The sequence below is a fragment of the Oryzias latipes genome, chromosome 16, assembly GCF_002234675.1.
Source record: "Oryzias latipes chromosome 16, ASM223467v1".
Taxonomy (NCBI): domain Eukaryota; kingdom Metazoa; phylum Chordata; class Actinopteri; order Beloniformes; family Adrianichthyidae; genus Oryzias; species Oryzias latipes.
Genome location: NC_019874.2, coordinates 10,075,343 through 10,101,631, shown reverse-complemented (window position 1 = coordinate 10,101,631; position 26,289 = coordinate 10,075,343). Strand labels below are relative to the sequence as shown.

General features: G+C 41.3%; 2 protein-coding genes across 3 annotated transcripts in view; both read right to left on the bottom strand.

The window, feature by feature from the left end:
* Positions 1-479: 479 nt before the first annotated feature.
* limd1 (LIM domains containing 1) lies at positions 480-20,831 on the bottom strand. Its single transcript, XM_004077742.4, has 8 exons — positions 19,320-20,831; positions 11,247-11,348; positions 6,507-6,574; positions 4,898-4,960; positions 3,592-3,722; positions 3,029-3,080; positions 1,839-1,907; positions 480-1,471 (listed from the first exon to the last, which is right to left on the bottom strand). The coding sequence occupies exons 1-8, from the start codon at positions 20,323-20,325 to the stop codon at positions 1,328-1,330; spliced, it is 1,635 nt and encodes a 544-aa protein (XP_004077790.1). The 5' UTR covers positions 20,326-20,831; the 3' UTR covers positions 480-1,327.
* Positions 20,832-23,964: 3,133 nt separating this feature from the next.
* Positions 23,965-26,289, bottom strand: part of lars2 (leucyl-tRNA synthetase 2, mitochondrial) — a 45,912-nt gene continuing 43,587 nt past the window's right edge. For both annotated transcript variants that reach the window (XM_023963894.1, XM_023963893.1), the window contains exon 21: positions 23,965-24,299. In XM_023963894.1, the coding sequence (XP_023819662.1) occupies positions 24,120-24,299 (180 nt within the window). In that variant the 3' untranslated portion in view covers positions 23,965-24,119. The remainder of the gene's footprint in view (positions 24,300-26,289) is intronic.

Below are 26,289 nucleotides of genomic sequence, written 5' to 3'. Positions count from 1 at the left end.
TCCTCATTTTGTCTCTCATAGTTAAGGTCTACCTATGATGAAAATGACAGGCCTCTCTCATCTTTTCAAGTGAGAGAATTGCGCAAATGGTGGCTGACTAAATACTTTTTTGCCCCACTGTATGTCAGTTTATTCCTCCTACTGGCACAAAATCAATTTTTGAATTTTTGCATGTACTTAACAGAGCTTCATTACCAAGTATGTATTGCATAGTCAAAAGTTCTACTGAAGAACCGCATACCATGATCCTTCCCCGCCAAAAGTCACATTTTGCATGGAGCAGTCAGGTGACTCATTTTCCCCCCGGCTTCAATTCATTTGAGTTTTTTAGTGATGTGAGGCTTATTAGTAAACCGTGTAAAATAAGAACACCAATAAAAATCAAAAAATAAATAAAGTTAGTTAGATTTTGTTTGTTTTTTTGAAAGGTGACAAAAAGTTCCTGAACAAACGTGAAGTAAAGGTTCCATCATTACAGATTGGTATTAAAATCCCAGTTTTAATAAAAATAAAATGGATAAATTCAAAGCAGCTGATGTTTATTGAAACACTTTCTTTGCAATAATAATACAGCATTAGCTTTACATTTTCTAATAAACAGAGAAATGGCCTTCACAAATGAGTGAAGCTTAAATAATGAACTGAAGACTCGAGTAATTAAAGGTTTGGCGGGAAAAACATCTCACACTGCAACCATGGTTAGCATTTGATCAAAGTTCCCTAAATCCGCTCTGTACTTGCATCTATACTTTAAAAATATTTACCTGCAAACCCACAAATATATATATATTTAAAACTATTTAATAGATGGCCCTGAATATATGTGCATAGGAAAGTCCATTACTTCAGTCTAAGTGCTTTTATCAGCGTGTGTGAGTTTATCCTTTCACCACTCAGCACTGCAATCTGTCCGTCTGAAAACCTGTTGTGTTGTGACCGGTACTTTTTACGGTTCAGATCCAACGGCCAGCAGATTGATCTCAGCCTGAACCGTTAGGCTCCAGAGGTTCATGTCAGTAACGTGCGAGTTAACGCCTCGGAAAGGAGGATGACTGTGTCTCCAGCTGAACGTGAAGAATCGCTGTTGAAGTGCAAATACGAAAGAGAAGGCACTCCGTTTACAAACACAAGAGAAAAACTTCATAGGATAATCATATGCATTCAACTTTGGTTAATCACAATACTTTATATCTGAGTCATAGCCGGTCTTCAGAGTTCATTCCTGAAGGGTGTGATGCCGTAATCAATCCTTTACAACAAGAATTGAACAGGCGCCATGTTTGACAGTTCCTCCTTGCGACCAGCAGTCGTCTCCCTGCGGCTGCAGCTAGAAGGAGGAGGCAGCAGCAGCAGCAGGAGGAGCGGGGACGCCTGTCTGGATGTGCTTCAAGTGGCAGGAGTGGCAGAGGAGATGGCCATTCAGAGGGTAGCAGCGGTGACCCTCTTCGTCGTTTAGCTCCATCTTGCAGTCCTGAACGTGAAGAAGCAAAGATGAGAGAGAGCGACTGCTGACTCATTCAGACGGGAAGGAGACTCACTCATCTGCTGGTTGGTCAGCAGTTTGTTTGGTTTTTTGTGTTGCTGAGACAGAAGCACAGGACTGAAACAACAGGTCAGTTTGTCTCAGCAGTTAAGCTGCCAATCAACATTTGACAAAGACAAATAAATAAATAAATGAGCAGTTTTATAGCCGCTTCACTCAGCTCTGCATAATTATCAAGGCTGTAATTAAGATCAGGGATCTGCTCATTAGAACTTCCCTTAATGAGAACACACACACACACACACACAGCTCGATTTGAACTTTTGCATGTAGGACTTAGTGCATCGTTGCTCACCTCGCAGTGATAGCATTCCACATGGTAGTCCTTCTCCATGGAAACCACGCGGATGGTTTCGTCAGACCCCTGCAAAGGAAAGCAGACGGTGAGTTGTCCTGAAAAACACACACAGAAGCCTCAGGGTGTGAGCTGCTTTGAAAGCAGATCCACGGATAAGATCCACAGATGTCAGCTCCTACGATTCGTATTTAAAGGAATCCTGTTTAACTCAAGTGAGTACAGCATTGCCCTTTTTATTCGCGGGGTTCAGGGAGCAGAGACACCCGTGAATACGTAGAATCTGCGATTACGGAGAACCACCTCCACCCCCGCAGCCGGAGAACGTCCGTCACTGATCCCTACTCATCAAAAACCCTTCTGAAACATTTTTGATGCTTTGTAAAACATTTATTAAAAAACATTGCTCAGCATCCAGTTTTTTTTAAATATATATTCAGGGCAATAGACTGTTTTGTAGCGTACTTTATAACACACATTAGGAGTGTCTCTCTGTGCCTTAAAACCTGGAACCCGTGCCTCATCCTTCATCAGTTACGTGCCAAAGGTCCTGCAGCGTGTTTGAGGGTCACTTCTTCCAGAGGAGGCTGGTTTCATCCATCACTCATTCATCCGGATGATATTTATTCTCCGCCATCATCTTCCTCAGCGTTTCAGGACTTTTTGTCCGTCTGCTTCTGACTCAGCTGATGCCGTTTCTCCATGCAGGGGCACAAACTTTGGTTACAGCGATTCAGGAACCGGTGGAACCAGCTGTAAAATATTCTTTAGCAGCCGGCAAGGAAGCCGACAGGCCGGTGTTGTAAAGAGGCTGGATCAGCAGCCAGACAGAATCTGTGCCCCTTTTCAAATACGACAATGAACTCCCACAAGCCCCAGTTGAAATCATAAACATCCACCGTTTTTTTAATTATTTTTTTTTACCTTTTTTGGAGCCAAATATGAGTGCTATGAAAGAATAGTTCACTCTGCCCAAAATTCATTATTTTAACTCGGTATGTGCAAATTTGGGTGAGTTTGGAGTATGTGGCGAGGGTGAAATGAACGCTCTGAAGCACAGGTATTAAGAAGTATTGCAAAAAAAAAGCTGGGAATAATACCAACAAACAGTAAAACAACACATTTTACTCCCATTTCTCTGTTTTTTGGATTTGAAATGTAAATAAGAACAGAAGTAAAGAAAAGCATACCTCTGAAGGTAAAATAGGCTGGTTGCAGGCAGCACATTTAGGGGCAAGGACCCTAAAAAAAACACAAAGTAAGTTGTCTGGATTAAAATAAAGGCTTTCTAGTTCCTTCATACATACGATCATACATGCGCTGAGGAAAAAGGAACCATAAACAAAAGTCTGAGTTTCTAAGCACATGGCAGGCACCTTGATGTCTGGGAAGAATTACATTGTGCAGAGCACCAGTCAAATCCAGACTATGCACAGTGAGCTTTGTCTGATTGAATCGGAACATGCGGGGGCCTGCCAGGCAGTGAGAGGAGAGCAAGTACATGTCGACCCAGCTGAGGCAGCAGCAGCAGCAGCTGCAGCAGAGAGGAAATCAATCCGGTGTCAGCAGTTCCTGTGAGCGGCTCATGAACCAAACCACACAGAACCAGAGAGATGTTTGCTCCTGCAGGCAGACACGTGCCTCCTCACACCTCCAACTAGACCCCCCTCCCCTCCCAGCACTTCCACGACAAAATAAACCTCTTGTGTGTCCGCTGCACGTGGCAGACCGACACTCAGCCGTGGAGGGTTACCGGTGGTAGTCTCTGACGCAGTAGATCTTGTTCTCGGTGTCCACGGTGAAGGGCACCCCATCCAGGCTCTCATTACAGATGACACAGCGGAAGCAACCGGGGTGGTAGGACTTCCCAAGAGCCTGCAGGATCTACGAAGATGGGAAATAATCTGTTAATCTGGGTTAGCCAACAAATAGAAAACAACAACAAACGTTATTGTCTGATCTTTTGACTTGATTTTGTAATCCCACCTGGATTTTAGGAGCACGAGACGTGTTTTCTACAATATGGTACTGCACTCATGGGGAAACAATTATAAAACATCATTACATTCACTGTTAATTCTTCAAAAGAGGGCGATACGAATCATACATAACGTGGGTTATCTGGATCATACACATGCATTATTCTTACAATCAAAATTATTGAAACTTAAAGATCTGGTGGAGCTGCGCACAGCATTACTCATGTTCAAAGCCACATACAGCTTACTACCAGCAAATATACAAAAATTATTCATGAAAAGAGAGGGAGAGTACAGTTTGGGAAGAAAACAAAATTTTTACATACACAAAGCACGCACAAATAGAAGATGTTTCAGTGTTTCTATTTGTGGAGCAAAACTGTGGAACAGTAGAGAAGATGAAATAAAGCAATGTCCCAACATAAAACTCTTTAAAATAAGATATAAAAATATGATTTTAAAACGATATTCAAATATATCGGATGGATATTAGATGTATATATGTATGTAAGTATACATATGTAAAAATATATATGTGTATATTATTCTTATCTTAATATGCGCATAGTATTCTTCAATAATAATTCATGCTAAGTATTTAGGACAGTACTCTGTGAAAATTATTATACCTTATGAAACATTGTGTATAAATAAAGAAGCTGCTTACTAATGTAATTAATATTGATGAGGAATAGGGGGTGAGTTTATATAAGTTTATACTTTTTCTCACTCCTTTTCGAATATGTATAATTGTTTAATTGTTTGTAGTATTTGTGTTCATATATGGAAGAAAAAAGAAAAAGAAAAAAATTCTGTTTGTGTTTATAACGGTTCTTGAGCGTGAACGTTTTCTTTATATTCTCTTTTTTTATTTATGTCTGTTCTTTCTTTTTGTTTTGTTTTGTTTTTTTTAACATATATTCGAAATAAACTTGTTTCCATTCCATTCCACTTATAACACCTCATCACACGTGAGTAATGAGGAACCAGACCTCAATCTCTGAGTTTGCAGAAAGCTTAGTGTGGCTACAGCCATTCCAAGCGTCTACTGAGATCCTCTGGAGCTCCATCAGCACGTACCATATCCATGATGAGATGTCCGCATGCGTTGCACTTGTCAGCTGATTGCTGGAAACCAGAGTACTAAACAGAAAAGGGGTCATATGTGCAGAATTAGCACCTTTCAGGGTTTGTACACTTTTTTTAAGCAATGCTTTTTACATAATCTTTTACTGAATTTCCAAAATAAACACATTTGCAGGTGATGTCGCTAAATCAAACCAAGACACACATTGATGCATCCAAGTTTGTCTGCCGGAACCAAACAGTTAAAATGCAGCGGCCGCATCAACGTCAGTTTCTGTTGGTGTGGAGGAAACGGCAGTGACGTCTGGAAGCGGACCGCATTCAATAAACTAAAACAAAATACTAACAAAAAAACACAGATGATCTTTGTTTGTAATTTTTTTTCGTGGTTTTTGTTCTAATTTTTGTAGGAACTTACTGATTCTTGAGAGTCGGGACAAAAGAACTTCAGAAAAACGAAATTTGTTCTATCTTCTCTTCCAAAAATGTTTCATTTTCATGATATTTATTGTTTAATACATTTTTTAACCCTCATCTTTAATTTGATATAAATGTTAAGGACTTAATATTTTTCAATGCTGGTGACTTTTGTGACCTCATGCTGAAGACAAGAGAAATACCAGAGGACGCCTCATCACTACTCATACATTTCAGCAAAAGAGTCTTTAAAAAAATAATTTTCTATGCTAAAACATAACACCAGTATTCACAATTCCTTTACATCTAACATGTAGAGTAAGTCAATCCATTTTAAATTCATGATTTTTATCCATAAAAAGACCTTTTCATGTGGGACATGTTTTGTCCCGACTCTCATAAACCAGTGAAATACCAAATGACTAACCTCATCCGCTCATGAAAACTAGAAGATCATCTGCAAATTAAAGTAGAAAAGTCACAATGGTTGTGTCCGAATTCCTTCCCAACTTACTACTTGGTGCGTTTGCCATTTTGTAGTGCTGTCTGAAGTTACAATTTCAAAATTGAGTGCCCTAGAAATCTCCCAGAATTCTATGCAAAAAAGTGCATCGATGCTCACCAGATCGGCGAATATAAACCAAAATGCATTGCGTCAAAACAATTTTTGCCAAAACATGTATTTATATGTATTTCTTTAATAAACCAACAACATTTACATCTTCAGAACACAGTAGATTCATAAATTGGCGTCGCAAAACGCTCGTATCAATTAGATTTGAACTTTGTGACATTGATGACGTCACATATCAGCCGTGAGCATAGTGAGCATGGTGTCAGAATTGCCTTTAAAATCCAGGGCACTAGATAGTCCCGCACTATATAGATTTATAGTGGCTAGGGCTTAGGGTGGGAATTCTGACAAAGCCAATGTGTCCGTGTCATAAACATGATCCGTTTAGTTTACGTGCTCGTCACCATATCACCAGTCTGTTTTGTTCTTCCTGCTGATTTTGTCCACAAACATTACAGAGCAAAGCGTTGGATGCAGTTCTATTGACCAGGATGAACTGTTTGTTTTGTCTGTGGTGATGCAGAAAACGAGTCACAGCCGAAGTTTGCCTTCATGCTGTCCCAACCTAAACCTAGAGCTGGATTGTGTGTTGATCATGCATGGGGCACTCACCAGGAAGTCCTCCTCACAGAAGACCTTCCCTCCGACATAATAGAAAGCCTTTCCCCTCAGCCGCCTACCTGCAGAAATGAAACATCGGTAAGTATTTGGCTAAAAAAAAAAAGAATCAGAAACTTGTCAGATGAAAACAAACTTTTAACAAATAAAGAAACTGAAAAATGAGCAGCTTAGAAAAATAAAGAAATAATAATAAACCAGTGACTAAATGTTGAAGTGTAACGGTGGAAACTCCTCCAGGAGTCATGAGCTCAGTCTCAGAAAATAGTCCCGGCTCGACGACATGATGGCTCTACAGATGAATTGCAGCCATTAGAAGGTAATGGGCTCTCTTGCAATATTCATCATATCCTGCTGAATCCTGGGAAATTGTACCAAACGGATGATTGATGACATGCTGCTGTCTTAGCATCCCAGTCAAATGCAGATTACGTCCAATAACCGAAAAGGTGGAACGGATGAAACCCGGTTCGATTTCATGTGACAACAGGCCACAAGCTGCTGTTCTGCTGTTACTTTGCACAGACTCACTACACTTCCTGTCTGTCTGTGCTTGGTCTGGATCTGGCCCCACACACACCCACACACACACACACACACACACGGTCTCACAGGAAGAGGGAACATTCCTCACATTTTCTAAGTGTAGACTTTAGAGGAGGGGGGGGCAGGGGGTCAACCTCACCAAACATCAGCCACCCTCCGTTAACCTGATTATTTGTACACAACGTTTAGAATTTATGAATCAGGTCGACCGGCCACAAAGCCCACCACAAGCGTTTACAAAATAAAAGCCCTTTTAAGCTTCATCGAACACATAAATTTATATTTGATTTTGTTTTCTTCTGTCTTTTTTTTTTTTATTGTGAAGCCTGTTAGTACTTGGAATGAGTTGTGAAGTGTTATATGAATACAGATCACCCATTCAAATCAAAAGGCAATGGTTTATACAGATTAGAAGTGGTAACATGATCATCCTCTAACGAAATAACCACGATCATGTGGTAGCCAAAGTCTGGCCACTGTTAGAAGAAAAGAGGAGTCATTTTTGGTCACCGCCAAACTGTAAAATGGCATTAGCCAATTACAGGATGACACCCCTGGAACCCAGAGCCCAGGAGGAGCAGAGGCAGATGAAAGTGAGTTAAGAGCCATTCCTTTTCCTCACATTCTTGTCTTCCTTCCAAGGAGTCAGGGAAGAAAGGCTTGGAGCTTTGTGAGAAGATGGGAGCTTAATTGAAGTCACGAGTCGGGGCTGATGGCTTAAAAAAGCAGAGGGGGGGAGGGGGGGGGGGCGTGACTGTTGGGCTTTCATAAAAACGTAAAACACCTAAGGGACAGAACGAAACATAAAGCTCTTTTTTAATTAAAGCAGTCCATGAAGCCCCATTGTGCAATTCTTTTCAGAAAACTAGGCAATTCAGGACGACCCGGCCATGTCCTCCTTATCAGGCCTCGACCTTTACCTGCTCTTCACCTCTGGTGAACTACACAAGTCTGCAGAACAGAAAACCTTTTTATGCAACAATGCTCTCTTTTTTTTTTAAAAAAAAAGCCCAACATTACTATTTTTTTTTTTAAAGGTGACCACTTTTGTTCTGATTTATTCCTTCTGAGTTTAAAGACCCACTCCAATGAAACGTTCTTATGATAGAGGACATATATAAAGAAAATTAAACGTCAAATTGCATTTCTTGACTATTTCTGTATTTCAATTGTTGTAAATCAGAAGCAGATGTGAAAATGCAGTTGAAAAAAGATGGTATTATTGCCGTAGAAAGTATGCTGGGCGGCCACAAGCTCCCTGGGGTGTTGATGAGCACCAATGCTGGCTAATTGGCTAATGAACTTCTGCTACTCTGCAGAAAGTCTGTCCTAGAAAACCACATGGATTAGGGCTGCACGATATGAGGAAAACCCGCGACATGCGATATTAGGGATCAATATAACTTGCGATATATAAACAAATAGCAAAACAACCAAAAAAATCATTTCCATTTCACTGCAGTTTAATTTAAATAGAAGTCATCATACCTTTAATTAAACTCCAAATGAAACTAGTCTACGTGGGCGGCCAGCATCTAAAAGGGGTTTCATCTGACTGGTCCAATGCATTCTTTGATTTATTTGATTAGCTACCATAAAGTTTTTTTAGCACATTTAAGGTTACCATTCATTGCAATTTTCACCGTCTTTTGCGGTGTGCATATTGCACTGCTTGATATTGCGATAACGATAAATTTGTGATTTATTGTGCCGGCCTAACATGGATTATGCAAAAAAAAACACAGCCTCATGATAATTAAAAGGCCATTGGGAACGCTTTGAAAATAGATCAAGCGATGATCAGAGTTGTTGTTTAACATTTGACTCTTTCTGAAATGTACCGTAAGTATTGGGATGCTAAAAAAAAAATCCAGATTTTATTTTGAATGTGCTGTAAAGACCCAAATGAACACGCCAGCATTATAGAGGCTGTTTTGAAAGAAGCTTTTCCACCCTCGTTATACTGACTGTCAACCTCAAACACACGCACCAACAAAGACGAAGAAAGGAAACCAACTCAGAAAACTCATCTTTACATCTAAAATCTACAGTTTAGGGAAGAAAAAGGGGTTCCAAAAACTTGTCATTTTATTTGGAATGACACTTACTGTCTGTATAATTCTTTTTTGCAACATTTCAGATGTTTAGCTTATCTTAGACCAGTTTACCTTCAACCTAAACCAGGTAATGCTTTGAATGGCAGTGAAGTCCCACATGAATCCTCGCTGTGCCGCTCCAGTGCAGACGAAGCAGGAATGCGTTACTAAAGATACTAAAGAACTAAAGATACAACTGAAGTTTGCCTCCTACAAACACAAACACGTGTGCATGAAGTTCGGTTGTTGGCGTGGAACCATTGAAGGGGTCTCTCACATTCTCGTGCAGCGCGCGGCGGGCATAACGGCACCTACTGTCCTCCTGCAGCTCCACCTCCGAGGGCCCCTGTTGATGCATTCCTTCCAAAATGAGGTGGTTTTGCCAGTGGCTACCCAGCGACCTCCATCCCAAAGCGCCACACGGGGTAAACTATGAGAGGCACGCCGCGGGTAAACCCCACCCACCCCACCCACCCTCAACAGACATCAGCTTTATTCTGGACTGCAATGCCCCCTCTATTCTTACACATGCGGGACAGAGGATGAGGGGAAAACAGAGCCCCTTTATTGTCTCTCAAACAGTCAAAATATGCGAGACAACGATAATAATGACAGCCAGTGGGGGGGGGGGGGGGTGTCACAGCACAATGGGACGCTACAGACCCACCAAACACGCATAATCAGACAACTAGGGCAGAGATTTCTTAATTGGTTGCACAGAGGAGGCAGGTTACAGTTTGTGCCATCAGATGCTAAAAAACACAGCAAACGTCAAGGAATGCTCAGGAAAACGTTTCAATAAGTGTATAAACTGAAATAAATGCATGCCTTACAGAGGTGCCACTCAAGAGTGCATCAACAAGACAGAAGTGTGAATCTGAGGGTTCACACTGGACCAGTGGACACTTTTTAGAGACCCACTCCAATGAAAATGGAGTTTTTAACATCTTCTTGTAGCATTTTTCTGATGAAGGACTAAAATTGGATTTCTGAATCTTTATTTATTTAAATCAGGAACAAAGGGAAAAAATGCCGTTAGAAAAAGATTGCATGTGTGATGTGAAAATTACACTGGGCGGGGCCACAAGCTCCGTGCTCCGCTCCATCATGATGGATCCACTTACAGACAATAGAACCATCTACGTCTTTTGTTTACCTCGTCTGAGTCGGCAGACGAGTTTTCCTGGCATTTGGCTTAAAACTGTACGTCCGGATAGCCCTAACTGCTCGCCACTTTTTGTTGCACCGGCAATGCAAGGCTATGTTCATAACAGCATCAGCAATGCATGTGCAAGTGTTGTCCCTTTCAATGAGAAGTCTATTTAAACACACTTATATGCATTTTTCAGGCTTCTGTGTTCAAAACTTTCACCTTCATGCATCACTATGCAGTTTTAAAGGTCCGTTTCGGGCTCTACGTACAAAGCGCACATGTTGAAAGTTAAACCAGTTGAACTTTTGTTGTGATGTATGGATGCCAACCGTTTGAGAAGTGATCATGGAAAAGTTGCGGTTGTGGAGAAGCCCCGCCCACAACTCAGAGGTGAATTTCTACTGAACTCCTGCTGCTCTGCAGAAACTTTGTCCACACAGGTTTTCTGGATTTTGTCTAAAAGCGGCATAATCCAAATTAAAAGACCACTGGGAACGCTTTGACAATAGAGGAAGAAAAATAATCGGAGTGGGACTTTAAAGAAGGGGGTCAACATAGATGGACCTCAGTGAGCCACTAAATTAAGACAGAAAAAAGAAAGAAAGCCAGTTTTTTTCCCCGTTTAAGAGCCACAACGTAATTATCACCTTCCTAGCAGGTAATTCACAGCTCCTGCTTGCTTCAGCGTTCCATTGAGAGGCAGTTGAAAAGGTTGGCTTTGTGTGGGCGGCGAAGGAGATTCACACCCAGAAACCAAACACCAGGAATACATGACAACTGATCCCCTAATAATCTGTGTTTTGGTGTAGGAAGGAAATGGTTAGGAAGTTGCCACTTTGAGCTACAGGACGTGGACTTGATAAAGACGATGAGCTTTAGGACAAGAAGAGGAGCTGAAACTGCAGAGCAGCTTCTGGGGGGGGTTGAAGGTTTACTTACTGCAAGCAGTGCAGGTGAAGCAGCTGTCATGGTAGAGGCTGCCCATGGCCTGGCAAGCCTGGCTGGCTCCATAAACGGCCGTGTTACACCTGACGCAGACTCCTAAAGCACAACAGACACATGAGGAATTAGACAACATGTACAACTTATCATACGCCAGTTCCAGTCAACAATACAAAGCATTTCTCTGCCATCCCCACATTTCAGATTCCATCGCTACTTTATTTAGATGGAGAAAAATAACTTGCCTAAAGTCAGGAAGCTGCTTTATTAAGCTCCATGGCTGAAGGAGGAAATATAACTCCGTCTGCTTATTTGACTTGGCTGTGAGAGCCAGGGCTCCATTCATAAAGAGCTAGATACAAATCACAGCGTGCCTCCTCTTACAGCACAACCAGGTTGTGTTGTTTGTTAATAGGTGCACCGCTGTGTACTTGACCAAAGTGTGCATGATGAGGAAAAATAAGCCAAACTGTTTCTTTCTGGTTCTACATGCCAGATAAAGTGCCAAGACAATCATGTGAAAAGCCATCAGACTTTGCTGGACGGCAGCTACATGAAAAGAATTTCTTTTTTAACGATCCAAATTTAAATTTAGAATCTCACAACCTCCAAAAAAAATATATACTGCAGCTCCTCAAAAGACCACTAGGAGCTTGTTGCAAAAATGGAGCAATTTTTCATCGACTTCCCCGTGAAAAATATCTGATCTTACATCAAAACACAGTGTTTGTTGCACAGCGGCGCGGTGGTTAGTGTTCTTGTCTCACAGCAAGAATGGCCCGGTTTGAATCCCAGCTGGGACGTTTCTGTGTGGAGTCTGCATGTTCTCCTCAAACATGTGTGGGGTTTTTCTGGGCACTCCCACTTCTTCCCACAGCACAAAAGCCTGCTTCATAACTCAATTTATACTTCTAGGTTCCCCTATAAGTGTGTGTATTTGTGAGTGTGTGATACCGCACCAGAATGGAAACCTGTTCTGGGTGTACCCTACCCGGCAGTAGCCAGGATAGGCCCCAGCAACCTTGAGACCCTGAGAGGGATTTAGTTAGTTCTGAAGGTAGACATTAAAGAAAATCTTTATAAAGTTTGTTTTTCTATTCATGAGTTTTATATTTGCGCGTGTTTGGGGAGGGCATTTTTGTTCTCATTTTTAAGCAGATGTTATGCCCATCCACCCACTTGGCCTGGAGTCCAAACACAGAGACATGATGGAGGACAGATGCTAGAAATCAAGTTTCCTTTTTAGTGTGAGAGTCGGAGAGCATGGACACAAGGTTAGTGGTGTGTTTTCATGGAAAAACTATCTGGAGACTCTGAATCGGAGCTCGACTCATGGGAGACGGACAAATTTGCTTCACCTGCTCAACAAAGAAGCTCCTGTTTCCACTGTAACCAACACACGTCACACACCGGGCTCTCTCAAAAGCACACGTGTGTTTACATTTTAAACCTTCACATGCTTTTTTATGATTTAGGTCTTTCAAGTTTAAGCAGAAAAACAAACACACTAAATTAGTGGTCGTAAAAAAAAAAAACTTCTCAGCTAAATACCAACAAAAGTATTTTCAAATTTAACACTGTTGGATTTTGTTATGTATGAATAATAAATAAATAAAACATCTGTTTTGCTGAAACAGCAAAAATCCCTTTTAATTCCACTTTTTTTTCTTCTAAAAATACTTTAAAGATCCACTCCAATGAAAATGGTGTTTTTTTAACATGTTCTTGTGGCATTTTTCTCATGATGCAGGACCTAGAAAATGAAAATTTTAGTGCTTAAAATACCATTTCTGAGTGTTTCATCAGTCAAACTGTTGTGAATCGGGAGCAGACAAAAAACTGCTGTTGGAAAAAGCTTGTAGCTGTGGCGTAGGTGGTGCAATCGGCCGGCCACAAGCTTCCTGCTCTGCTCCATTCTGATGCGTTGTAGATTACTAGAGCCATGCATGTCTTCGTTTTCCTCGCTGAACTGCCATCTGGCTCAAAACTGAACGGCTGGATAGCTCAAATATTGCTCTAAATTTTTGTTGCTTCTTATTTGATTCTTTTAAAGACATTTTGATAAGAATGATGGTACCGCGATTTAGCCGTAGCTTCAGCTGTTTTTGGAAAAGTCCTGCCCCTTTAACTGTCTCCACCAATCCTTCTTGGAGGCTTAATCATACGTCATCAGTCTGACAAATCAGAAGTGGTTAAAGTCTTCACTTCCTTGTTCCAATTCTGCTCATAAAGTAGCTTAAGTCTAACAAAAATACCAGCTAAAGCTCATCTTTAGCGGAGTAGCTTTCTGCGGGATCCGGTATCAGACCATGGAACAAGTGAACAAAACCATGAAGCTCAGAGAAACAAGTCTGTCTGCGTTCTGCGGCTTTTTGCACTACATCTCCCATGATGCATTGTGTTAAAGTGATAGCGTCTCAGCGCACAATGAGTCTTCGTTGTTAAACGTCTTAAAACCACAACGAACACACATCAAACAGTTTTTAAATCTTCTAACTTAACTTTTGTTACATCTTTTAGAAAAAACAGCTGCAGCTTCCAGCTTTTTCTGCCACAATTATCACTAAAATGCATGTGAGATTGAGGAGGGGCTGTAGATCAATACAGACTATGAGTTTCTCCTTTATTTATTTTTATTTTTTTTAGATGCTGGTGTGCCGCTGGATTTTTGACAAGGTTAAAGTGTGCCGTGGCTCAAACAAGGTTGAAAAACACTGGTGTAAACAAAAGGAATGATGGGAAATGAGGTTGGGGCTAATTCCGCACAAACAGTTCCACCCACAAATTTCGAACAAACTTCTGCTCCTCTGCAAAAACTCCGTCCTAGAAAACAACACCAGGCATTTTTCATTACGCTAGAAATGGCATAATCACAATTTTGATTATGGGAATCATCACAAGATGATTGGAGAGCGATTTTAAAGAATTGACTGGCTTCAGGTTTAGGAAGGAAAACAAAACATTCAGCCCAGAAGACCTCCATCCTTCTCCACTTTCACCTTTCCCAGCTGTAAAAATTCTCTGCACGGCTGATAATGTCACGAAGGCCAACAAGCCGCGTTCTCAAATTTAGAATGCCAACATTTCCGTCCGCTCTGTTCGCTTTCACGTCCAAAAAAGTAGCCCTCTCATTTGTGTTGCATAAGAAAGGTACCGGTATATCCTATTTCTGCTTTTTCAGCTCAATCTGCCAGTCTCCCAGCAGGGCTTTTCAAACTTTTTTTTTCAAACTTTGTCAGGAAACTCGAAGGACAAATTCAAGGTAATGATTGTTCTGTTGAATCAAATTTTTACACATTAGATTTTTCCTTTTTGAAAGCTGGATTTAGCTTTTTTTTGTCCAGAAGTGACAGGGAAACAACTGTTTTTTTTTCTTTTCAACAACTTCCTAATGATCCAATTAAAACATTTATTCGACTTTGAGGGAAATACCAAAACAACTCAGAACAAAAAGACAAATGTTTCCATTCAGGCCTTTATGGTTATGGCCACAGCAGCTACTTTATAGGAGGTGAGTCACTCTGCTCCTCCTCAGTCTCCCGCAGAAGACGCCTCTATTCAAGCTCCCACATCTGACATCCAGCAGAAACGGCACGATCAGAAGGCTAGATCTCTCTGATCTGGTTGGGCATTAGCTGACAATCAGATGGAATTTTTCTATTGAATAAAATGCCTCATCAAACAAGTTAACCGGCAATTGTACTTGACTTTTGAACACATTTTGCTTTAAAGCCCTGACCTGTCATCTCCAGAAACACCCTCTTTGTGTCTCCTTCAATTGGATTTTCTATTCAAAAGGCAAAGTTATGAGATACGATGAGAAGGGACATCGAATTTACACCAGACTCGAAGCAAATCAGAACAGGAGGCAGGAAATGTTGACACGAGGCTTTCAACTAGATGACCAACAAAAGCTATCCACCATGAGAGAACACAAATAAACGCTCCAGCGGGTTTGTCTGTGTGAAAGGAATGAGACTCGGTTACTACGACGGGACGTCCCGCCAGTCCTCTCATCTACGATGAACTTGTCCATAAATCCTGAATCTTCTAGGGTTTGTGCAGCCAAAAAGCAAGGCAGCAAAAACAGCCTCTGTGACTGTCCACTTCAGCTTCCCCACAGCCACCCCCACCCCCCAAATAAACAAGCACCCCCCTCCAAGATCCCTTTTAAATCTGAACACCCCGATTCTGAAATTCCTCAGGACATTCCTCTGTGTTCCCCTGGTGCAGCCACTCGCCAATGAACTACGTTTCCCAGAACTCCAGACCATAAACCCTAAACATACAGATGGAAAACTGACAAACAGGACAACAACAATGATCCATTTTAAAACCGTTCCCAGTGGTGTTTTGACTATGATTACGCCATTTTTAGCCAAAATTTAAAAAAAAAAAACTGTAAATTTCTAGGACATTGTTTCTGCAGTAGTTCATTAGAAATTTGCCTCTTAGTTGTGGGTGGTAGTACTCTCATGGGGCAACCCCCCCCCCCTTCCCCTCCCCGTTGCAGAGAGCCCTCTGTTTGCACACTCTCCTGCTAGCTTACAGCCCCTCACTCCCCCAACAATACATTACTAGTGCAACAACAATGGCGAGCAATAATCGGGGCTTTTTGTTTCAGCTGCTAACTAACAAAGGCTAGGAATGTCAAATTATCGCATTAAGCAGAATTAAATAACTACAGACAAATTAGCATGTTTTTTTTTAAATCGTGTTAATGTTTGTTTGTTTTTTAACTTGGCTGAAAACACACCGTCCATCATTCTTGCTGTCAGTGGTGTCACTGTACGCAGCAACCACTCATTACTGCTGTGACATCATCAATGTGCGACTTTGTAGTTCGTAACAGAATTAATCCAAAACAATGCCTTAACGCCACATCTTTTATGCGAGACATGAAGCCCGATGAGGTGTTCGTCATCCGAAACTAATGGGGTACACGGAGTGCCGATTGCATTGGATGGTAAACTGTGGAATAAAGTATGTTAACATATGAACCATGGTATTACTAAGAAGGTTGTCGTAAAATATTCTTTGATTAATAAAAAGTATTAAATTAAAGTACTCTGGACCAGATTATTTTCCTGAAAGTTTGAAATTGAAAATAGAACTCCTTGGTAGTGTAAAAGTAAAGATCGGAGGTCTGATACAATAGTAAAGACGTCATACATCCACTTTTTAAATTGCATTTTGATCTTTTACTGCGCCACAATGTTCTAAATTTAAATAAAAATACCTCAAAATAAGGCTTTTCACAGCAATTATTAGGTTTTTTTAAAAATTGACTAATTAGATTAATCAATTTCAAGTTATGATCAATTCCTCACAGAAAAAAATAATTGCATGACAGCATAAACAAGGACGTACATGGATCTAGTTATCTAAAAGTGGATGCATCAGAATGGAGCAGAGAGAGGAGCTTGTGGCGCGCCCAAAGTATTTTCAAACGTCACAAATACACACTTTTCCAAACAGCCTTTTTTTCTCCTGCTCCTGATTCACAATGATTTGAATAAAGAAATACTCAGAAAGCTTAATTTTCTTTGCATATGTCCTCCATCATCAGAAAAGAAATGCTACAAGAAAATGAGACAAACTACCAAAAACACCATTTTCATTTGAGTGGGTCTTTAAATCTGAACTGAAACAAATTTAGATCAGGTTTTAGTGTAAAGTTCCAACTTCCAAAGATGACGTTTTCTTGTCCTGAAGCCATGATTCAGAATGACCAACGATCAGTGGAAACTGCTGCGAGGGGATTACACGGGCTGCTGGCTGAACACGCCAGTCTGCCGCCCATTATATTCACACGGCAAGGCTATTTATGAGTCGTGACAGTGATGCATGCCAGAACATCTCCGTTACACACCAGGACGAGGAAGGCCGTGAATCACAATGGCTCCATTCCTGGCGGGAAAATCCTTCTCCGAGCAAAGTGACACTTGCGATAGACAGCTGGTATCTTCGAAAACATCACCAATTTCTATCCTTTATGGCGAACACGTTAAAATCAACAACAAAAAAAACAGGACCTTCAACTTTCACATGTGTGAAAACAGAGCCCTCATATTTAACAGAATGATATGAGGAACAGATACCAGAATTTTCTGCTGATGATGGACATTCTTTTTCCACTCTTGCCCACATCTGCAAGTTATTCTTGCTACTCCCTTAAATGCCCCCAAAAGGCCTTACCCATGTGGCTACACAGGTGTTACTGCTTATTTCCCCCCACTTATAACAGCGCTCAGCATAACGTGCGGCAAAACGCCTTTCAGAGAAATGACTAAAGTCTCCATAGTTCTGTCCACAGCTGTGTGAAACCAACAGTTGGGTTCATGACAGGACGGGACGACAACACTGTCACAGGTGAAGCACGTTTTGTTCCGTGGATCTGCCCGGTTGAACACTAAAACTATTTTTCCCTCTCAACACTTTTTACACAAAATTCCAACAATTTATTATTCCTTAAACATTAAAGACCCATTCCGATCATATTTCGATCTGCTGTAACCCTTGTGCTATCCTAGACACTTTAACATTGGGAGTGGGGTCATCTAGACCCAATAGACAGTGCGCTGAACCTTTTTTCTTCAATGATTTGTGATCTTCACTGGTGTCCATGGATTATCTCTCCAACTTTATCCACCTTTGTCATGGTAGGGAGAACACGTCAATGTAAGGGTGGGGTCATCTAAGATAGCACAAGGGTTAAAAGCGTTCCCGGTGGTCTTATCATTATGATTATGCCGGGGTTTTTTTCTCCAAAATCCAAAATCTCATGTCATTTTCTAGGACATAATGTCTGCAGAGCGGCAGGATTTCCTTAGAAATTCACCTCCCTGGTTGTGGGCGGGACTGTTGGGGCAGAGCAAACCCCTCTCCCTTCAGTTACAGGGAACACTTACTGAAAGCTCTCTGTTTACATGCTCTCCCACTAGCATACAGCCCCTCCCAACCCCAACCTACACTTTTGATCCAGAAGCCAGCACGGACAAGGAAAATAAAGACGTACATGGATGTAGTCATCTACAAGTGGATGCATCGGCATGGAGCAGAGCAGGGAGCTCGTGGCCCACCAACTGTATTTTCTGTGACAAATCCAATCATTTCAAATGGTGATTTTCGTCTGACCCTAATTCACAGCATTTTGAGTAAAGAAGTACTCAGAAATTCAAATTGGAGCTTAATTGTCTCTGCATGTCCTCCATCATCAGAAAAATGCCACAAGAGCATTTTAGAAAAATTAAAACAGGATTTTCATCGGATTGGGTCTTTTGATTTGATGTTTGTGGTTGAATATTTGATTCACTTTCGATGTTGGTTCATTTTGATCCGACCCACTGACCTAAAATCGATCCAGGACATTTTTAGCGAAAGATTCAACAAACAAACAAGTAAATAAGAATGAATGTCTAATCCCTTCACATTTCAGTTTCATAAAGTTGAGCCCACTGTTGTTTTTCCACATACAAAAGTGAACATTATTAGAACATTCTAGCACACTGTATGGTCACATGTCTTTGCTAAATTTTAAGTGTTTCCACACATTGGGCTGGAATGATGGTTGATCATTTTCTGCTGTCATCACGTGTGTTGTCCGCTGTGATGCACTTGGTTATTTTTATGTTACAGTGAAATAAACCTACCATGTCTCAATCTATATGGTATTTTCCAATATCAATTCAATTGTCGATGGATCTAATTTTGAAATGATTTTTTTAACTGTATTGGTCAATTCAATTCTGGTTGGATAGTAGGAATAGAAATCAATTCCTCGATTCATAGTTACACCCCTTGTTTCTATCTAATAAGGTTTTTTATCAGTTGTAAATGCTACCAAAGATATACAATCTTATCCAGCTTAGAACATCTGAAAGTCACATTTCTGAGAAAAAATAAACCCGCAAGGCAAAAGACGGGAATTGGAACAAGTATTAAAGAACCTAAACCATTATGTATATTTTTTCTTTCTTCTGTAATGTGGATGAGCGCTTCCATCATTTAAGCTCATTCAAAGCATTGACAGAAGTCCTCCTTGCCAGTGGATGTAATCCAAAGTCTTACCAAAGTAGTCCGCCTTGGGCTGGGCATCCATCTCTTTTTCCAGCCTCTTAGTGATGGCTTCCAGCTTCATCTCAGCAGCTGAAAGCCCCTGATCGGGGGTCTCAGCGGGCAGCTTAGGGGGGCACAGGCCTTCAGCTTTGGAGCTGCTGGCCTGTCCGGTGGGGGGCACCGGGCTTCGACCTGCACCGTGACTGGTACTTTTGGAGACGCTGCCAGGACTTAAGGATTCGTATGACACCAGGCCTTTGGGTTGAGGTGTTTCAGGGGGTGCAGAAGCAGCTTCAGGGCCATTGTGGGGGGAGGACCTGAAGGGGCCCCCGGTGGAGGGTGGCTGCAGATGGAGGTCATCTCCACCTGTGAAAGCACTCAAGGGCAAAGGAGAGATCAGGTCTAGTCTAGCAGAATCCGGGGATCCTTCAGACCAGCTTGTAGACTTCTCAGGAGGCCCAGAGGTGCCAGCCTGGTTGTGCTGAGCTGGGGGGCTGCTGACAGGGGAGGGGGGATGTGGACGCTGAAACGAAGACGTGGGCTCTCCGGGAGGGGTCCACGCGGAGCTGCCGGGGTGTCGGGCACGCACGGGTGCAGCGGGCGGAGGAGAAGGGGGGCTGGGGTGCGGGTACGAATTTGGCTCGTAGCCGCATGTCGTGGAGGGTGGGGGGTCAGGCTGCTGGCTCCCCGGAGCGGGGCCGGACAGCATGGGCGGCTTGGCCGCCGCTTCCCCCGGCTGTCTGGAGCTGTTGATGGGGGGCCTGTCTTTGGTGTAATGGGCCATATTGTGGCCCCCGTTCATCCTTATGGCCTGGTTGTTCTTGGCTATCTCCTCCTGCTGCTTCTGGATGTGGATTTTCGTCATCTTGGAGGCAAACACTCTCCGGGTCTCCTCGAAGTCGGGATTATTCCCAGCATCCCTCTTCATTCGGAACAGCCCGTCTCTGGACGCCTCGTACATGTTCAAATCCTCGATGAATTTACTCGCTTCCAGCCCTAAATCTTCGTATTTATCCATTTTAGAATCGTCTTCAACGCGTCCGGTCGGAAGAAATTAATTTAACGGAATTAGAGAGGTTTTTTTTTCAGAGAAGGTTTTGTCCGACAACAGCAGTCCTGAACTTTTTCAGGCTCCTTTCGACCTCTGCGGCGCCTTTTCCCTCCTTTTGTAAACTCTCCTCGGAGACCAATTTAAAGTTTGAATCGGTCAAAGTTGTCCTTCCGAGCAGCTCAGAGGCGGAGAAGCCAGAGTCTATCTTAGAGCAGAGGCAGATCCCAGATCAGATCCCCGGGACGACCCCTCCTCCTCCCGCCGCCGTCCCAGCGGGAAATGCTCATTCAAAACTTTCTCCTCCGCTCAACAAACAAGCTAAAAGTCCGTCAAGTTGGTGGAAATTAACGTGTTACGGTTAGTTTCGTGAAAACAGCCCGATAAAAGGCGTCCGGCGTCGTGGGAAAACATCCGGAGGACCGAGGGGCGATACGTGGCCACCGGCGGACGGTTTGGACTGCGGACCGGGACCAGTTTGTTAAAGGCACAGAGTCTCAATAAAATACAACACGCAGGAGAAAGCCCGCCATCAAATACTACTCCAATATTATTATGAATTCTAAATTATCTCAGGATACTTAAATGTTCGACAGTTTCATCTTGTTAATTTTCATTACTAAAGTATTTTTGGGGGAGAAAATCTATTAAGTGGAAAATAGGCCCCATAAAAAGTAACTTGCCAAGTTACATTTCAGTGTACTACAAGTATACTTAATCTATCTTAAAAGTGATGGGATACACTTGGAAGTTTACTTATTATATACTATCTATATATTGTAAACCTAAAATGTTAGTCTGAAGAAGTACTCAGTACTTCCTCCACTACACTTTCATGTTCTGAGCTGGCATGTCCAAAGTCCGGTCCCTGGACCAAATGAAGCCCACATCAGTCCCAGATTTAGCCAGCCCCCACTATGGGGTGGAGATAGAATATGAGGGGGAGGTAAATCTGGGTGTGCTGAGAGCTTGGGATGTCATATCCCTTCAAGCCCCTAAAATGTATAGAAAACCATGCTATCATCACATCCGTTCATCTGTCTATATATCTATCCTCTCCTTTGAACAATTTAATATGTCTTATATGTTTTATGTTCTTCCTGACACTACCCTATGCATTTACCGGGCTTGGGACAGGCACAAAGAGGAAACACTGGTTTGTGCCCTGTTGAGGCTGTTTTCTTTTTTTTATGTCTACCTCACCAAATCTGGCCCTCTTGTCAACAAGTTTGGACATCCCAGGTCTATAGTACTTGCTATACTTATATTCAAGAATACCTAATAAAACTAATTTTGGGTGTACCATTTTTAGCTAAGGCTATGTCAAAATTATACTTAAATACAAGTAACTTTCCTCTTTTGCTAATGAAATACATCCACACTGCTTTTGTTTTTTTGCCTCTTGTCTAAAACTGCTCTTTATTGCCTTCATCATTTGCAAAATAAAGTGCACTATATATGCAGTTAAGGCTCATAACCATAAGATTTTGAAACCTCTTGTATGTAAAATGTTTACATCCTACAAAGACATTATTTTAAGAGTTTCTGGCTCCCATGACCGATGCAATTGAATCAGCATGTGTAATGAAATTGCGATCTGTGAATTTAGGCCCAGGGACATTTGTTCAGCTCCCCTTGCACTAAGCCCATCAGCCTCTTTTCTTTAAACACATATTTATATAAAACAGTGGGACTATTATGCTGCAAACCCAAGCAGCTGCTTACAGGGCAATGAAGAATGTTCCCAGCCTGCAGGTGAATGGAACAAGAAGGAAATCAAATCCACCAGACATGAACAATAAAGTCTTTTTAATGCAAGATGTGTTCAAAGTTCAAAAGCAAAGTTTACTCCCATTAAAAATATTTACCTTTGGCATTGTAAAGGCGGGGAGTAGACAGTTTTAGACATGTAAAAACATTCTGGTTTACAATGATTGTAGAAAATAATAATTTTAATTAATAATTAACTTCAAATGCTAAAGTGTTCAGTAAATTATTTTTTTTTCTCCTCTCCGCATCTTTAACTTACCAGGGTAAATCGGATCCCACATTTAGCTCACAGAGCATCCGCAGAAATGATCAACCTCATGGGATTTAATCAGCCTCCATCCAGTGAAAGTGTTCAAAGCAGTTTGGGGATCACAGCTGTGTAATTCGGGGCATGACTGGAGCTGTGGTGCAGTTGTTCTCGACAGTTTTCCACCCATCAGTTGTTTCTCAAGAGGAAAAGGCAGTTTGGTTTTCTTAAACCCAACAAGCAAACTTCATGTGGCACAACCGCTGCGTAAGACACGCAACCACAAAAGGGAAATCTGAACTGCAATATAGTCGTCATGGAAACTACAGAGCTGATGATGAAAATGTGTTAAATGATAAATGGTGGCAGAGGCTGACAGGGACTAAATTAATTGTCAGAGGAAATGCAGGAGGACAGCTTAGACCTCATCTCCACAAAAACCTTCTTCTTAAGGCCTTTCTGTCAGTCAAGGAAACATCTCCTGCAAACTTGGAGATGTCTCCAAACAATTGCACCTTTCTTCTTGCAGCAGCAGCTTAATGTTACTGTTCAAATTCAGATTCATGCATGGTAGCTGCTGCTGCTGCTGCTGCTGGGGGATCAAAGGGAGGTGTAAAGTACTGAAGCAATAACAGGAAAGCAAGAGGTCAAGGGCAAAAGCTCACTTCTGAGGATTCACAGTCGAGCTGAAAGCACAAAAGGTGCATGTGTGTAGAAAATGCTTCGGCATCTCTGTGTAGTTTCCATTTTGCTATGACAGTAACAAGTTTATAATATACAAGTTCAAACCATAAAGGACTAACAGAGTTTTGGCCTCAGCTCACTATTCCTGGGTTTGCATCCTGTTATTCCGTCTCTAGTGAGGGGCCTTTTCCTGTTACCTGATTGTAAGAGATAAATCACAGAAATATGGAAGGAAGGCTATCGGGATCAGCAAAAAAAACAAAACAAAAAACATTGTGTTTTCCTTCTACATGCACTTTTTATGTTGACTAAGCACGGACGCACCAAAAACAAACTTCTATGGCTCTTGAGATTTCAAATCAGAAGCTGATTTCAAGCTCATTTACATTCTGACACAAGGGTGACGCCTGAGATATGACTCTAAAATAAAAACCTTTTATGTCAAGTCAAAGAGGACGAACATGTTCACAAATCAGATGACTGCGTACTCAGACAGGCTTTATAGCCAGTTACGTTACAAGGTCTTCTTCTAGCTGAGTCATGCTGGTCCAGTGTGGACCGGCTGGCAGAGGTGTGAGGCAGAGGCACTAATGGAGAATGGTGGGTAGGTGTGATATTTTTTTTTTTTTTAAATGCACCTTTTAGCTTTTCCTCCTGTTGCTAATAGCAGATGAGGGAAAAAACTGATGAGGCAGATCATTTGAGGCAGATCATTATGAAACTCGGAGATGCTAAGAGGATTAGAGCAGAGGAAGAGCTGGGAATGTGTGTGTCGTGACAGCTGTGCCAAAATAGTGCTACAGGTGAGAGGAGAGTGTGAGAATGAACGTTAAGCATCTTTGGGTTTGCGTTTGACGGGATCTGGACGTGCTGAAGCTCACAGCAACACTTAGAGAAACTGGAAACTGTTCATTTTTGATGTTTTTAATAAAATCTGAGGCAAATAAATACAACATCACAAACAGAATGACAATTGAGGACACTAAAAAAAATACAAATTCCACCTCTTGAGTGTGTGCTATGTGTTTGTTTTCAGTCCTGGGAAAGGAATGAAGCATAGAGGTCATTCTTCAACAAGGAAGTTGATGAGGGCAGTTCTTGGAGACAGAATGGCTCGCTTGATGCTGCGCTCGCTCAGATGTTTCTGCCCGACGGCGCTCTCCAACACAAGGTGCTGGACCCGACTGACATCTTTGGACACTTGCAGAGGGACCGCCACTTTCCCGCAGGGCTTATTGTTAATCTGAAATGTTCCAGAGAAAGACAAATGTGGAAAATGTGTTTTACGCTGCTTCTTTGCGTCTAATAAACCAAGTTCAGTCTAAACCCTTTTTTATTTTTACACACAAGTCCATAAATAAATGACTCCACTTCTTTGTCTACTTATAAATTGCACCCTTTAAAACACATAGTTAGTGGTGGCTATTGGAAGAGCGCTCAGGCCTGTATGTTTAGAAGCAAGTGCACACATTGAATGAGATCCCAGGTCTGTGGATGTGGTTGCAAATTAATGGTGTGCGGGTTTGTATCCATGTCTGAGGCCACTCAACCCCAGCCTTCTTTTTTGGGGCAAACCCAACTATGTGATTAGACACAATGAGGGCCAGAAACCAAATCTCAGGCTAGAGGAAAACCAAAGTGATCATCACTGAGCATCCAGCATCTGTATTTTGTGTGATTTTCCTCGTACAACTACCTTTGTGGAAACCACTTGGAAGTCTAGACACTTGAGCAAAGTCTAGGAAGGTGAGGACATTTGTTGACTTTCTCACGCTCATTAAGAGGCACATTTGATGGTAAAGACCTGGGCCACGGTCAACATCAAGCTCTTTTCCAGTCATTTCTTGACTGAAAACCAAAGGGCTCATTTGGATTTATCAGAACCAAATGACGATAAGCAGAGCTATGTTATAAGTGAGCGGGATTCATATGCAGCTGCACTATTTTATCATTCCTATAACAACAACAATGCAGCCTGTAACCATTCTCTGGAGAACACTGCAAACTGTTAGATATTCTAGATATTTGACCAGGTTTTAGGTTGTTTTAACCTCTTTTTCCTCTACACCTTTCCAATCTTTTCTCAAAATTAATCTATTAAGTTTTTTTGTCTCAATGAGAGCCAGGATCTAAAAATAAGGAAATTATTTTTCAAATGAATCATAATCCATTTGCTCCATACTCTTGATAATAGAAAAACTTAAATGAAGACCTAAAAAAAACCTCTTATTTTTCTGTAATATTCAGTTACATTTTTGAGGATGTTATTTTAAAGTTCATAAATGTTGACAAGTTAGATTGGAATTCATTGTCATTATTTTGGGGGGGCGGAAATAGAGATTTATGTTCTAAGTGCTACTTTTAGATATTACAATGCAAAAATCAAATCTTAATTTAAAAAGACCCTTGTTTTAAGAAAAAATGTCTTATTTTCTGTCTTGCAAGAAAAAATAATCTTATCAAGCAAGTTTTTCAAAGGGAAAATATTTCATTTTGAGTCAAGTCGTAGTGACTAGAATGTTTTTGTTAAAATAGGAGCTCTTTGTACGACCATTTTCCTCACCTCATTGGCCGATGTTGTAAGAAAATCTGCCAATGGGCTAAGAATTTTTGACTTATTTGTAAGGGGCCCGTGTTTGCAGTTTATGAGGATTTATTAAGATGGGCCAACTTGTAATAAGATTTTATTCTCATTTTGTTCCCATTTTGTGCCAAAACTAATCATTTTCACTTATTACACACTAAAATGATGTCACTGGAATCATGAGAACTACAATTAGGTTCATGAAAACTAAAAAATAAAAACTATTTGTTGAGAACTAGCAAAAAAAGAACATTTATTAGGCTGTATAACATTCAATTTGAAGGAATTCTAACAGTTAGCTTTTATAGCTTATTTGACCTTTTTAGAATGCTTGTGTGGAACTCCTTATTTCTAGATTTTGATATAATAATATAAGGCTTGTTTAGTAAAAATTACTTGTTGCCTGGACAGATCATTTTACTACTTTCTAGTGGTTTTCTTCTTGACTTCATTAAGTTCTGTTGAGCCCACATGGATGAAATGTTCTGTGTTCTGCTAGGCAGCATTCTGCCTGTGAATGGTGGAGTGAGGCCCATCATCCTTGACGGCAAATGTTTCCTTGCATGGGTGCTAAGGTGATACCATGAAATCAACATTTGTGTTGAAGAAAAACATATGAAATCTTAGATGTGACCAAATCCAGAGGTGA